At 44.5% G+C, this 15,633-nt stretch overlaps 1 protein-coding gene across 1 annotated transcript in view; it reads right to left on the reverse strand.

Annotated features, from left to right (window-relative positions):
• PBA1 (N-terminal nucleophile aminohydrolases (Ntn hydrolases) superfamily protein) overlaps positions 1-15,633 on the reverse strand; it is a 34,036-nt gene that overhangs the window by 5,382 nt on the left and 13,021 nt on the right. The window contains exon 3 of the mRNA XM_087372618.1: positions 2,540-2,616. Coding sequence (XP_087228744.1) covers positions 2,540-2,616 — 77 coding nt within the window. The remainder of the gene's footprint in view (positions 1-2,539; positions 2,617-15,633) is intronic.

The raw sequence follows: 15,633 nt of genomic DNA on the forward strand, positions 1-15,633 counted from the left end.
TAGAAGTAAACATTGAGGGGATGACGAGGCGAAAGAAGGTGGGGGGAAGGAGAAACGACAGATATGGGGAAGGGTGAAGAGGAAAAGGCTGTGGAAATGGGGAAGGGGGGGACAAATCTTGGGGATAGGAGGGGGATGGGTGGTGAGGGCCACCCCAAGCCTCATTGCAACGGAATTGGAGGGGGGGGGAGGAGGAGCATTGGACCTTCCTTCTCTTCAATTTGATGATAAGGACTCAAATGTTCAAGATAATGGAGCTCTGGATCACGAACGGACACACGACTACTTTCTAGTTGGCTTTCCAATTGGACAGTTGGGTCTAGTAGCGATGGTGCTCCGCTTAGGCCAGTTGCACACTGGCTACTGAACCAGTGCGACAGTTGGCTAGGCGTGTGTACTTCCCTTTTGATGCTATAGGCAATAAAGGTAGGCATCAAGCAAGTCATGCCTTTGGTGCATCGCCACACAAACATGGATTACTCACATTCCAAACTACCACGGCCTTCAAGGGGGGGGAGGAGAGAGAGAGAGAGAGAGAGAGAGGAATGAGACAAGATTTGGCTTCCATTGAGCGTCTCAGGGAGCAAGACACAACCTACGAGAGTGCTCGGCTAGACCTACAAGACACGAACATACGCAAGACTGAGTTCCCTTATCATACCTTTCGGGTGCAATGGGTGCCACAAGGAGATAGGATGACCAGGCAGTTTTTCTAGTCCTATCTCCACGCTGTTTTTCTAGACCACTAGCCCACACTTAACACGGACATAGATTCAATGGTTACAAGATGCAAGCGAACAAATGCATTCAAACCTACAGGAGATCTCAGAGATGACCATTGCCTTCTATCACGCGTTGTTTCAATTTGAGGAGTCGACTAGGTCTTTTCAGTCCAAGACGCAATTTCGGGCCCCAAAGGCCAAGCACTAACTCTCTCTCTAGGCTCTTTGTCGTGTCATTTGTAAACTCCACGTCCAGTTGCAGCTCCTCTTGCTCGATAGAGAGCCCCAACCCACTGCCACATAGAGAAAGAGAGAATGAGCTAGAGAGCAACCGTGCCGTACTGAGCGGGAAAATGAGCCTTACTAAGTAGGAACGTGTGGAGGCCTCCCTCGTGTGACCCCCAATAAGCATCTGACTGGTGCTCCCTGCATACAAGGTAAAGACCCCTTGTTTGGAAAACCCAACTTCTACATGGTGCTCTCTAGAGAAGACCACTCCACCCTATCATAGGCATTCTTGAAATCCAAAAGGACTGTGATAGGCTGAGACTCCTCCTTAGTGAATCCCAAAAGAGATGCTGTCCATGATACTGCGTGTTTGAACAGAACTTGTCTGCATGTCGTGGATGATGTCAATGAGACGGGGCCGCAATTGCAGGCTCAAGATCTTGGCTAAGATCTTGTAAGCGATATGTGGAATGTTATACCATCCCCCTCCTTTCAGGATCAAACAAATCCACCCTCGACTCAATGGCGGCGTGAGTGAGCTGGAGTCGAAAATCTCGTGAAAAGCCAGACATTGGGGAGTGTGAATATACTCCTAGAAGCAACTAAATAAGGACGATGACAATCCATTCTCCCCAGGGCACTTCAATGGAGGGAGGGCCTTTGAAAGCTCCTCATTAGTGAAAGAGGCCCCCATGTGTCAATTCATGCTTGAGGAGACAATTGTTGGATCAATCGGACAAAATCAGTCGGATTCCTCAGCTACTAAGAGATCTTGGATTAGGGGGCCGCAATTAGGATTCCGTTTGGATTCCACAAGGGCAGACAGCAAGATACTTAGACTGCCAATTGGGTATTGACATCTAAGCAGAGCAACAGATTGCCCTTGTGCTAGAGTGTGTGCAGTGGAAGCTTTTGTATTGGGGCTAGAACAAACTCTCCCTAACAAGAAAGGCCTTCGTTGCCAACCAGGTCTTGGCCACGGCTCAGTACATAGCCTCATGCTGATGTTTTCAAAGGGAGGTATGAGATAGCCCAGACACTTAGTGCGTACTTTGTTATAGGTAGAATCCAATGGCACGAGGAACATTAGAGCTAGGTCCCTTGGCAAACGGTGATCCTTCCCACGGCAGAGGGAACCACAAATGCAGAGCAGACCCATTTTGGGCAAGTTGGTAGTGTGAAGTCTCACTCCAGGCTCAGAGCTCTAGAAACTATTAATCAACGAGGGCTTCTCAAGGATATCCTCCACACTGGAGGTCAATGGCAACAGTCCCATAGGTGGATCTTTACACATACACATCCAAGACCCTAATGCTAATCGACACATCTCATCATAAATTTTGCCATTCAATTACTCAAAACGAATAGCAACCATGGTGCTTTCAAGTGGACATTTACATACAGACAATATGAGCGAAGTTCAACCCTGCCATTGAGACTGAAACTCCAGAAACAACTCCAAAATTAAACAATATTGACAGTCACCAAAAAAGCAGTCCAAGAGTCATCATTTGCAGACAAAAATTTCCCTTCCTAGGTATGCCATCTTTATAACATACATTAAGGCATATTTGGATGATTTAACTCACCGACCCAGACCGACAAAGATACACATTATCCGTTAGAGCTGTTATCTTGTCAGATGCACGATTTGCAACATATGCACCTGCAAGAAAGACAAGAAATACTTCACTTGCTTAATAAATTGACTGTAATCAAAGAGACAGAATGTTTTCTACAATCTACATTCCTTACACAAGATAGCCTAGAGTATCTCTTTGTGCCAGTTGACAAGATCACACTTATTTTTTGGCAAATTAAATGTCAATACATAATTTCTCTTATAGATGCAAGTGTGATATTTCATGATCTTGTCATCACACTGCCATATCTCTAGATTGAGTCTTTTTCTAGCCAATTACCCCCTTCAAGGACTCCTATAGATGTATTCAATTACAGTCTCAAAATCTCTCCAAGTGAAAAGATCCCAACTTACATACTCCAGGTTTAGAAAGCTAATCTGTTCTTGAGAAGAAGTCATGCCCTTTTTCATGTCTTTGCAGGTAAAATAAAAACTTGCAGATAAAAACCTTCACAGCAGTAAGGAGAAGAGAATTTCTGTGATAGATTAATGCAGAAGGCACACAGCAACAACGAAAATCCGTGGAACCCCTTCAACTTGTCAGAATTTACTCCACCATCTTATCTTGCTTCAATGAAAAGTGTAAATCAGATTGTTAAGCCCTTTGCATTGGTTTTTGCAGTCAATTCTTACGTCAGCTTGTCACATAAAGACTTCTCTAAAAACCCATTCCATTCAGAAATACCATATATTCCCACATGTTCTTTGTCTATTGAGTTGTGGCAAATATAACTAGAGATAATGCCCATTGCCTCCAATAAATACATATTCTACAACTGATTTTGTTAAAAAGCAATAAATTTTGATATTTCATGACCCGTTTTCAGTGAGGCAAACTCCAATACCCACTAGATATACACCTTGGGTATCCATATGTAACTGACCAACACTCCATTCTATGCACACCTCCAAGTTCTAGTAAACAAAAGCACAAAGTTAAATGACCCAGCAAGCAACAACCCCCACCAAGAGTAGGCTACCAGAAGGAATCAATTCAACTAGACTTTCCATTATCACCCCTAAAAATATCCATTGCCTCATGCCCATCACAGTTGACAAAACAAAGCCCAGGCCTGATGCGGAAGAAATGCTAAGCTCATAACCTTTAGGTTAAAACGGTTGCCTTAGCTCTAGCAGATATCCTACAGCCCTTACAAGTCTCCATAACTGAAGTTAGACAAAGGTAATCCTTAACGCTTGCCCATGAAGTAAAACACAGAAATGCTAAGCTCACTCACAACCTTCTGCAGCATGCCTTGCTCATATAACCTTAAGACAAAAGTCGTTGGCTAAGCTCTGGCTCATATCTAAGGTCAGACAGAGGTAATCCTTCCAACTCCATATTCCACCAGTGGTTATGTGGGAGTAGAAACAGTACCCAAGGGCAAGGCAGTAACAAAAGCAGTGTGACCCAACATGCAAGAACGATGCGAATTCCTAGCCTTATCACATGCAGAACGAGTGACTCAGCCATGTGCACCTCCCACATCCAATGATCAAAGCTAGTGGTTTTAAGTCTCACGGTCTGTTTTTTTGGCTGATGAAAATATACTTTTGCTATCTACCAGCACGTGAATAGCCCTACCATTGATTTCTCTTTCAATTTGAGCGTTTGGATGGCAAGCAGCCAAGCCTTCGCTGAAGTGAAGAAGTGGAAGAACAATAAGAAGATCCTGTGCCGCTACTGCAAACGCATGGGGCATAAGGAGGCAAAATGCTTCAAGAAGCTCCAGGAGAAGAAATAGGTAAAACATGCAAAATCTCATTGCAGAAGACTGAGAGGAGCTGATTGAAGAAGAAGAAGAGATAGCTGTAACTCCAGCAAATAGCCCATGTCTCCCCCAATGAGGGAGATTATGATTTAGATTTCATATGTGTGTGTCATCAGTTCTCCGTCCAGGATGTCCTGAAATCTGAGTTAAATAATCAATTGTGTGTTTTCCCGTGTGAGCATTTCATCTTTGAAAAAAAAACTTGATCATATAAAAGATAAAACCTGTTTGGAGCCAGGCAGTGTCAAAGTGCTAACCTTGCTAGGTTGAACAAATGGGTTAAGAATTGAGATTGCCAACTGATCAGCTAGTTTCACTAGCATGCACTTATTTGACTGACATGATTAGTCGTTTTACAATATGAGAACTTTATGAGTCTACTTCTCACAAAGAGGGAAGACAGCAAAGTTGTGGGGTCTCATGGCAGAAAAAGTGCAGTCAATTACAACAACCAATCGACAATAAATCTAAGCGCACTATATGTATTGCAATTCACTGAACCACATGTGAGTGATATTCCCCTCATGGAGGTATTTTTGGATTTTGCAAAGAAGTTGTGACAGCTTTATGCTAAGGCCAGAAAATGCATTTTATAGCAAGAGAGATGGAAAACCTTGGACACACAATAGGCCAAACATGGATATAGTCCATTGTCCCACTTGTAAGCCCCCATCTGAGGAGAGAACATGGACATGGTAACAGTGTAGGAATAGGAAGCATGAGAGACTGCTTTGTGTGCATCAGGTTTGGATGCCACATGGGCAGGTCTAGGTGGGAAAGGGAATTTTTGACAGCACTGTAGGCTGCGGCTGCAGTACACAGTGCAGGCTGGAACAGCAGATGCAGTACCTTCAATAGGCCCTTGCAGAGGGCCTTAAATAGGCCAGGAAGACTGCACAGTGCTGCAGACACAGGCTACCACTGCCAGAAGGCCACGTGGCATTTTTGGCAAAATCAGCACACATTGGGCCAGCCCCGTCTGGCACAGGTCGGATCAGACCTGACTTCGTCGCAGCTTTACTGACTGGGTCGGCCAGTCAAGGGGCTATCCAGCCCTTTAAAAAGGCCCCCTCAGAGGCAATTCCTTAGTTCAATCAAGAGGCAGCCCTCACACTTGTGGAGCATCACCTGGTGCATATCTACAGCCAGTAGGAGAGCACATGTGTGCAGGACAGCGCAGACCAGAGAAACTCACACTACAGATGGTCATTGAAGCTCGATGAGGAGCACGCAACCGGAGGAGTGCAAGGGCAGCAATTGGAGCAGTGGATGTGCTAACCATAGAGCATCTAGGGAAGCACACTGCTGCAGGTTTTAAGACCTCTGTGGGAGCTCTCTGTCAGAAGTATATATCTAGATGAATCCAGGAACATGCCCGAATTCATCCTCTAAAAATAAAACACACAGTGCAGTTTCAATCTCATGATAGTCACATAAGGCTGAAAACCATAAACTCCATCACGCATAGTAGGCAGAATCTACTATGACATCCCCACTGATGTCATCAGCACCCGACACTGGGTGTAGACCAGAGTATAAACATATGCTCACACATACAAATCCACACACCCACACATATTTGAGCATCCATTTATGCGAAGGTCTTTGTACTGAGTTTCTGTCGGCACTCCAAAGGTGAAGGATAGACTCAGCCGTGACAAAAGCTAGCAATAAAGGGAGGAGGCTAATCAAAAAATAGTCCAAAATTCTCTTCATTCAAGCTAAGACTACTTGTGAAGACTATACGATTTCATTTTACTCTCTCCCGAACGAGCATCCAAGTAAAAAAATGCTTAGACCATCTAGCTGATAGGGCAATACACCACTTAAGATAAAAAAGATTTATTGCAACACCAGTAAGCCGCAACATCGACGAAAACTTCACAAGGTGGAATTTGCATGTCCGCTAATATGGCAGAAGCATATATCTAGATGAATCCAGGAACATGCTAATCCTCTAAAAATTCAACACATAGTGCAGTTTCAATCTCATGATAGTCACTCATCAGGTTGAAAACCATAAACTCCCTCACGCATAGCAGGGACTAGCTACTATCACATCCCCACTCACGTCATCAGCACCCAACAGGGGGTGTAGACAAGAGTATTCACATATGCTGTCACACATACAAATCCACAACCCACACATACTTGAGCATTCATTTATGCAAAGGTGAGTTTCTGTCAGCACTCCAGAGGTGAAGAAAGGCTAGCACTATAGGAGAAGGCTAATCAAATAGGAGTCCACATTCTCTTATTCAAGCTACCACAGCTTGTAAAGACTATACGATGTCAGTTTAGTTTTTCCCAAACGAGCATCCACACAAAAAAACGCTTAGACCATCCAGCTAATATTGCAACGCACCACTTAAGATAGAAATAATTTATCAATAGGCCGCAACATGGACGAAAACTTCACCCAAGTAAAATTTGCATGTCCGCTAATACGGCAGGAGCATATATCTACATGAATCCAGGCACATGTGAGATTGAAACTGCACTATGTTGTGTTTTTAGAGGATGAGTTTGGAAATGTTCCTGGATTCATCTAGGTGTATATATAGGTACATGCCCAAACTCATCCTCTAAAAATACAACACAGTGTGCAGTTTCAATCTCATGATAGTCACTCATAAGGCTGAAAACCATAAACTCCATCACGCATAGTAGGCAGCAGCTACTATGACATCCCCACTGATGTCATCAGCACCCAACACTGGGTGTAGACTAGAGTATAAACATATGCTCACACATACAAATCCACACACCCACATACTTGAGCATCCATTTATGCAAAGGTCTTTGTACTGAGATTCTGTTGGCACTCCAAAGATGAAGGATAGACTCAGCCGTGACAAAGGCTATCAGTAAAGGAGGAGGCTAATCAAAAAGTAGTCCACATTCTCTTCATTCAAGGTACGACTGCTTGTGAAGACCATACAATTTCATTTTAGTCTCTCCCGAACGAGCATCCAAGCAAAAAATTGCTTAGACCACCTAGCTGATAGGGCAAAGCACATAAGGTTGAAAACCATAAACGCCATCATGCATAGCAGGGACGAGCTACTATGGCATCCCTACTAACTCATCAGTGCCCAACAATGGAAGTATAAACATATGCTCTCATACATGCAAATCCACACACCCACCCATACTTGAGCATCCATTTATGCAAAGGTCTTCATACTAAATTTCCGTCAGCACTTCATGGGTGAAGGGCATACTCAGCTGTGACAAATGCTAATCAAAAAGTAGTCCACATTCTCTTCATTCAAGCTACAAATGCTTGTGAAGAAGGTGGATGCAAGGTAGATGGATGTAGGGAAGGTGGATGCATGTTGAAGGGGAAAAGTGTCCCCTTCACACTTTAGTCTGTCCCAAGCAAAAAAATGCTTAGACCATCTAGCTGATAGGGCAACGCACAACTAAAGCTAGAAAGAATTTATCGCAATATCAGCAAGCTGCAACACGGACAAAAACTTCACGAGGTGAAATTTGCATGTCCGCTCATATATCTAGATGAATCCAGGAACATGCCCAAACTCATCCTCAAAAAATACAACACATAGTGCAATTTCAATCTCATGATAGTCACTCATAAGGTTGAAAACTATTGACTCCATCATGCATAGCAGGGACTAGCTACTATGGCATCCCCACTAACGTCATCAACACCCAATACTAGGTGTAGATTTAGAATATAAACTATGCCCTCACACATACAAATCCACACACCGACACATACTTTGTTGGAAAATGACCCTCATGGGGGCGTGCATCCTTGCTAAGGTATGAAGTTGTTAGGATGCATGCATGAAGGGGTTGAAGAACCCGTGAGGAGATTGGTCGAAACTATTGAGTCTAATGTGGACATATATATGTGATTAGTGGCTAGCACAATATTGTGATTGGACCAGATGACACAATATGTTGCATTGCTTGGCCTTTGGAGTTTGATTCATGAGCACAACGTGGCATAGCAACTCATGAAGCCTTGGACCAAACAAATGTTGCATGGCGGTGGACAAAGCAGTGACGACAGTGCATGGCGTCGCGGTGACACGGGCTTCTTCTATAAAAACATTGAGTTGCTCTGAGATCTCTCTCTTTGTCCTTCCTCTCACACATGAGAGTCGTCTACTGTAGAGAAAACTTAGCTTGCAAGTCGTAGAGGTTATTGCCATGATCATCAGCTTCGATGCAAGCCAAAAATCCATGTTAGTGGTAAGGCAGTCCATGTGTGTGTGGAGTTGATCCCTCCGAGTGAGTCTTTATGCAAGTCATTTTTTGATCACACATCTTGTATTCTTGTGAGTTATCTTTCATATTCATATTGCATGTAAGAACTACAAGAACTGTGGATCATAAAGTCATTTTGAGAGAGAGAGGAGGATATCTCGACAAGTTTCTAACAATGGTATCAAAGCGTATCAATTGGGATCCTTGGAGTTCTTAAGAGAGATCGCATCTTCTAAAGTGAATCTGTTCAATGCTGAAAGCCAGTGTTTCTATCAAAGCGTTCTCAACTTGGGACGCGCCATGAGTGCAACAGGTCATTCATGCTATCTTTCAAGCTCGGGTCCCTAGCACAAGAAGATCTTATCAGCTTTGAAGCAGAAGGATATACCATGGCAAAAGAAATTCAAATGCAACTGTCCGTTCAGGTTTCTAGCAAAACAAGTTCATATGCAGCTATCCGTCGAAATTGATGCTTGAGTTTTTTGGGAGTGTTTGATGCATGCAGCGGTGCCTAGTTTGTCTTAACTTGTAGGGAACAAGATTGTATGTGGCATGCTACAAGTGCCTATTTTGGTTCCTTGTTCCAATCTGGAGGGCAAGACGTTTTTTTGCACACAATTGTTGAGGTCGTTGGAGGCAGACACAATCTCCACGTTTTTTGGCGATTCTGTTTTAACATCGTTTCAATTATTTCACTTCGGTTTGAGGGTCATAAGAGAGACCGAGCATCTGAGGTTGTCGACAATGTAGTAGTGTTTCGAAGGACTAGCAATCTATGAGCTTTTTAGTTACATCAGTTTATGAACATGAAGATGAGCAGTCTTTCAAAGATTACCAGTTAGAAGCTTGTGAGAACACATTGAACTCAAACTGTTGGAGCGCAAGAAACCTAGAAGCATGTGCGCTGTGCTCAAAAGAGATTTTTTATAAAATCGGGCCTTTAGTTGGTGCCGATTGAAATCTTGTTAATGGATTGTGCCCTGTGTGGGTAATACAATTTTGATGCCATGTCCTATGTGGGTGGTGTTTTATTCCTATGCCTTGTGTAGGTGGTAACTTTTCGTGCCTACGATCTCTGTCAATATCTCAAGCAAGTTTTTCTATGTTGCTTTTTCTCCCCATTTCGGTTCAGGGGGGGATTGTCAGAAAATGACCCTCATGGGGACGTGCATCCTTGCTAAGGTATGAAGGGGTTGAAGAACCCGTGAGGAGATTGGTCGAAACTATTGAGTCTAACATGGACATATGCACATGATTAGTGGCTAGCACATGTTGTGATTGGACGAGATAACAAACAGTACATGGCATTGATCTACAAAAACATTGGTTGCTACGAGATCTCTCTCTTTAGTGTGGTCTGATTATGCACGCACACTCTATGATATCCCAAATCAGCCAGCCCCTAACCTATCACATATGCCACGCCCCACATCCTGCACCCTCTTCACTAAGGGGGGGGTAAAGGATGCCGTAATGAAACTTCATAATGCCCGAGTGAAGGATCATGAGGGACTATGCACTGAGTTCATTGCATATGGGATTAACCTCCTAGCCCCGATCTTAGCCAAGCTATTTAATGAATCCGTTTGCTCGGGGTTTCCACGCACCTGGACCATCAACACTATCTCACCCATCCACAAGGCAGGGGATCCCATGAACCTGGAGAACTACAGGACCATTATGATTGGACATGTCATGTCCAAGATTTATGCATCTGTCATCCTGCTTCAACATGTATCCACTTGCTTGGTACTATTTCTTTCTGTTTTTCAATAGTATGCTTATTAAGAAATGAAATGTTTTCCTACTGTTCAGTTACGAACAATGGGGACTAGGTCTAGCATTTGAAGGTGGACCCCCTTGCTTGGGGTTATGGGCATTAGTTTTGTGATAACGATGAGATTTCTCCTTAACCAATGAAAAAAGCATAACCTTGGGTTGACCTTCTTGTATTCTAATCCCACAAGAGTGATGGCCTCTCTTTGAGAGGGACATCTGGAAACCACACCCCACCTGAGTACCCAAACATGGGACCAATCAAATGCACAGATTGCATACTGACCTAGGAACCATTCAAGAGAATGTTCCCTGAGCTTTGGGTGTGGGCCTGGCAGCATGCCAAGAGTAATGGAGATACAAGATAAGACGACAAACAAATGAGCTCAGTATGGCTCAATTATGACCTTAGAGTACGTCAATAGATAGTCCAAGCTGTTACGAACCCGTGGGTACGATCAGAATTGAATTCTAACAACTTTGAAATTTTAGGGATTTTGGGAGTGACACGTGGCAGACTGCCACATGGAATCTGAGCTGGCAGGTCAGTCCACCTGTCCCACACATGTGTCAGCATGCATGGCAAGTGGCAGGGCATGCAGGCCAAGTGTATGGCTCCAAATCTGGTAGATTTGGGGCAGGTTGTGGGCTGTCCTCTTTGGGACTGCAGCCCACCAAAAATCTGGGACAAGTGTCCACCTTCCACTCTAGGCCTTGGGGGGGGGCTGAGCCTATAAAAGAAGGCCTCTCCCCTTCATTCCCTACATGGAAAATTCGTCACTTTTCTTCCCCCTCCTTTTGGATGATGCAGCAAAACCTCTCCTGCTCCTTGGGGGCAGCCAGCTTCTCCCTAGGCCATTCTCTCACCTCAGCAGCACTTTCTCTCTCTACAACAGCACATTCTCTCTCTACCGTTCCAGGCCCTCCTCTCCAAAAATCTGCCCCCTCTCAGCTCTTCTGGAAGAGCAGCAGCATCCTCTCTCCTTCTCCTAGCCTGGAGCAGCCACAGCCCCTTTCTCTCTCCTGCTGCAGTCTTTCTCTCTCTACTGCAAAATTTCTCTCTGTACTGCTCCAGCCCATTCCCCTTGCAGAAATCTGCCTTTCTGTGCACCTCTGGAACAGCAGCAGCTCCTCTCTTGCATCCCCTCCCTTGGGATCAGCATTGGCACTCTCTCTCTACAGCTATCACTCCATAAAGGCTTTCTCTCTCTAGCCTACAGGCTGTTTTTCTAAGCTGTTCTCATTCCAGCCCCATTTCCACACTCTAAACTACTCGGTGCTTTCTATCAATTCAGACAACGGATTTTGCAGAGGCATCAAGGACTTCATTTACAAAAGAGTCAAGTCACGAAGGGAGCCTGTATTGTCAAGTTTATCTCATTTACAGCACTATTTCATGTTGTTTCTATTATCTTTCTAGAAACTAGTGCTTGCCTCTAATGTTGGATAGCCAAGAGTTGAAGCCTGAGCTTGGAGTCCTCCTTTTTGTTGTCTACCTTGTACATATGCTCTTGAGTCTTGTATCTAGGCCCTAGGCTTTCACCGAGTTCATCAATTTGGAAGGTGCATTGCACCTTGGTCTTGTATCTCCATTTTCAAGAATAAAGTGAGCCTGGATAAGGGGGGGGGGCCGTCTTGGCCCCTCAATCATATTGCAATTTCCAATGATGTCACTTTGTGTTTAAGCTGTATAAGTCTTAATTCCAGCTTAATTGCAAACTCTTAAGTTCAAGTATATGTGTTTAGCAACTCGCAATCATTTCATTCAAACGCCTCTGCAAAATCCGTTGTCTGAATTGATAGAAAGCACCAAGTAGTTTACATCTCCTCACCCAAGGTAGCTTCAGAGGCATCAAGGACTTCATCTACAAAAGAGTCAAGTCACGAAGGGAGCCTGTATTGTCAAGTTCCTCTCATTTACAGCACTATTTCATGTTGTTTCTATTATCTTTCTAGAAACTAGTGCTTGCCTCTAATGTTGGATGTAAGTGGTGATTGTTGCAAGCTTCTTCCTTGTGGATTGGGCAAGCCAAGAGTTGAAACCTAAGCTTGGAGTCCTCCTTTTTGTTGTCTACCTTGTACATATGCTCTTGAGTCTTGTATCTAGGTCCTAGGCTTTCACTGAGTTCATCAGTTTGGAAGGTGCATTACACCTTGGTCTTGTATCTCCATTTTCAAGAATAAAGTGAGCCTGGATAAGGGGGGGCCCCGTCTTGGCCCCACAATCATATTGCAATTTCCAATGATGTCACTTTGTGTTTAAGCTGTATAAGTCTTAATTCCAGCTTAATTGCAAACTCTTAAGTTCAAGTATATGTGTTTGGCAAATCGCAATCATTTCATTCAAACGCCTCTGCAAAATCCCTTGTCTGAATTGAAAGAAAGCACCGAGTAGTTTACAGCATCAGTACTTGATTCTGAGGTCAGCAGATTTGCGGAGCGTCAAGGACTCAGAGTAGTGGGACATGCCGATTTCAAGCGGGATCATGGGACCATGGACCACATTCTCACGCTCAGAGAGAAGGCGAGGGCACGGAAGCAGAGGGTTTACTGTTGCTTTGTGGACTTCCGCAAAGCATCCGAGAGCTCGTCTCATACAATGCCTACAGGATCTGGGTTACAACCACGAGATCATTGGGGCTGTCATGGCACTTAATGAGCGAGTTTCAGGCAAAGTCCGGACATGGATGGACCAACAAGATCATGAGCACTATCGAGGTCAAACAAGGGTGCCCATTATCACCTACCTTGTTTGGCCTTTACATCGACGAGCTCGAGACAGGGATGCAAGCACAAGGTGGGATAGGTTACTCTCTCGCGGGTACGCTGACCCGGATATTACTTTATGCAGATGACGTGGCTCTCTTGTCTTCCTCAGCGGAGGGGCTCCAGAGACACCTTGACGCACTACAGTCCTTTTGTGAGTCTCATGATTTGAAGGTCAACTTGGGTAAAACCAAGGTTATGATCTTCAATACATACCGAGTTGTCATGCGCGATGAGCATTTCACATTTGAGGGGTCCCCTGTTGAGGTAGTTTCATCATACATTTATCTAGGGGTCGTCTTTTCCGATTTGAAGGTCAACTTGGGTAAAACCAAGGTTATGATCTTCAATACATCCCGAGTCGTCATGCGCAATGAGCATTTCACATTTGAGGGGTCCCCTGTTGAGGTAGTTTCATCATACACTTATCTAGGGGTCATCTTTTCCAGACTCACCTTGACCATGAGACCCGCGATGCAGGCGCGCCTGAGCAGAGGATATGCTTCATTGGCTAGACTAGTGCTTGTGCTCTCATTTTCAAAATCCACGGACCGCTTTTTGACTCCTTGGTCAGCCCTGCACGGATGTATGGCAGCCCATGCTGGGGGCCAGATTTATCGGATACAGAGTGGGCCAGGGTGAAGCGGCTACAGGTTCTCATGTTATCACAGATGATCCATGGTAAGCCATCCGTCCCTCACCAGATCATTCGGGCGGAGTTTGGGTCACCCCCATTACAACTAGATGCTGCATTTCAGGTCATTACATATCTGTACCGAGTCAGGGAGTATGGGGATTACACATCTAGGCGTAGCAGGATACCATGGCTAGCACTGTCCTCTTCTATGGCACTTGCAGCAGGGGGAGATCAGAGGTGTTGGTATGCACACACAGAGAGATGGTTTACAGGACTAGGGCTCCACATGGACAAACTACCCCCTTTCCAGTACAACATGGATGCTCCTTTCTCTCCCCTCCTATCACACGAGGTCAACCAGGTTATCCGTGAGGATCTACTACAGCTACACACATTCCGCACTTGGTTGGGCCCGAGTGATCTTCTAGTGAAGCTGGGCTTCTACAGAGATCACTTCTTACATATCACAGCGGAGGGTTTCATTGATCCACCAAGATACACGCAGATTCACCTACCCCACTCGCTGAGGATCTCCCTTGGGCAATTCCGAGTCTCTTCACACAGACTTCGTATCGAGAGCGGCCACGCAGAGCGGTTACCCAAGGAGAGGCGCATATGCACACTGTGTGACATGCAGAAGATTGAGACAGAGGGGCATTTCATCTTCAAGTGTCCTGTTTACTATGAGATCCGAGGGTGTTTCCACTGCCTCTTCAGAGATAGTTATGGGATGTTGGCTCGTGTCCTCTCCTACCCAAACCAGCGATGTTTGGGTGGTTTCATTCATGAGATGTTCAGACACCGAGATAGGATACTCCGAGCACGGAGACAGGAGCAAACTTCTCCCTTGACTCATACCTCTGAAAGCTCTATCACAGAGTTCTTTCAACCAGATCACATAGACCCCCCCATGAGGCGAGACCTCGACATGACCATGACCCGAAGCCTATGACCCGATAGCTCAGCATCACAGATCACACTTGGGGACATCCCCTCCTTGTTTATATATATATATATATATATATATATATATATCTCAGCATCATCATCATAACCATCATCATCATCATCGTCAGCAATAGGACATCAGGATGGACGAGGCTGTGGAAGCGGAGGCATGAGGTCAGCATAGTCGGGATGTTGTACTTAGGACTTAGTACTGTCATTTTGCATTTTATTGCATTCTGCATTGGTGTGGATGCTCGTTTAGTAGCTCCACTACCACAGCTCATTGTATTCAGGTTTTTTCGCAGTCTCATAGACCCATCGGTCTTCCGAAAACTTTAATAAACTTTCTTTCTTTCTTTCTCACACATGAGAGTTGTCTACTGTAGAGCAAGCTTAGCTTGCATGTCAGAGGTCATAGTCACGATAATCAGCTTCGATGTAAGCCGAAAATCCACAGTGGGGGTGAGGCAGCACGTGTGTGTGTGTGTGTGTGTGGAATTCATCCCTCCGAGAGTCATTTTTTGATCACACATCTCGTGTCCTTGTGAGTGATCTTTCATATTCATATTGCATGTAAGAGTTACACGAACTGTGGATGGTTTTGTCATTTTGAGAAAGAGAGGATAATATCTTGCCAAGTTTCTAGCATACTTGGGCATCCATTTATGCAAAGGTCTCTGTAAGAAGTGTTTGACTCACTTTTGTAATATACTTTGAGATTTCTATAATTGTCTTACTCCAGAATTGGTGCCCGTGAGTTCTCTTGTGGACACAAATTTTGAAGTTATGTTGAGCATTCCCTTTTCTCTGTACTCAAGATTCTCTGTTGCATATGCCACATCCATTAATTACTTCCGCTCTGTGGAGAAACTAGCAAGGCGTCTGTATTTGTTTTAACATGGT

The sequence above is a fragment of the Dipteris shenzhenensis genome, chromosome 3 (assembly GCF_047967505.1).
Source record: "Dipteris shenzhenensis isolate YYH24624 ecotype China chromosome 3, Dip_SZ_1.0, whole genome shotgun sequence".
NCBI lineage: Eukaryota > Viridiplantae > Streptophyta > Polypodiopsida > Gleicheniales > Dipteridaceae > Dipteris > Dipteris shenzhenensis.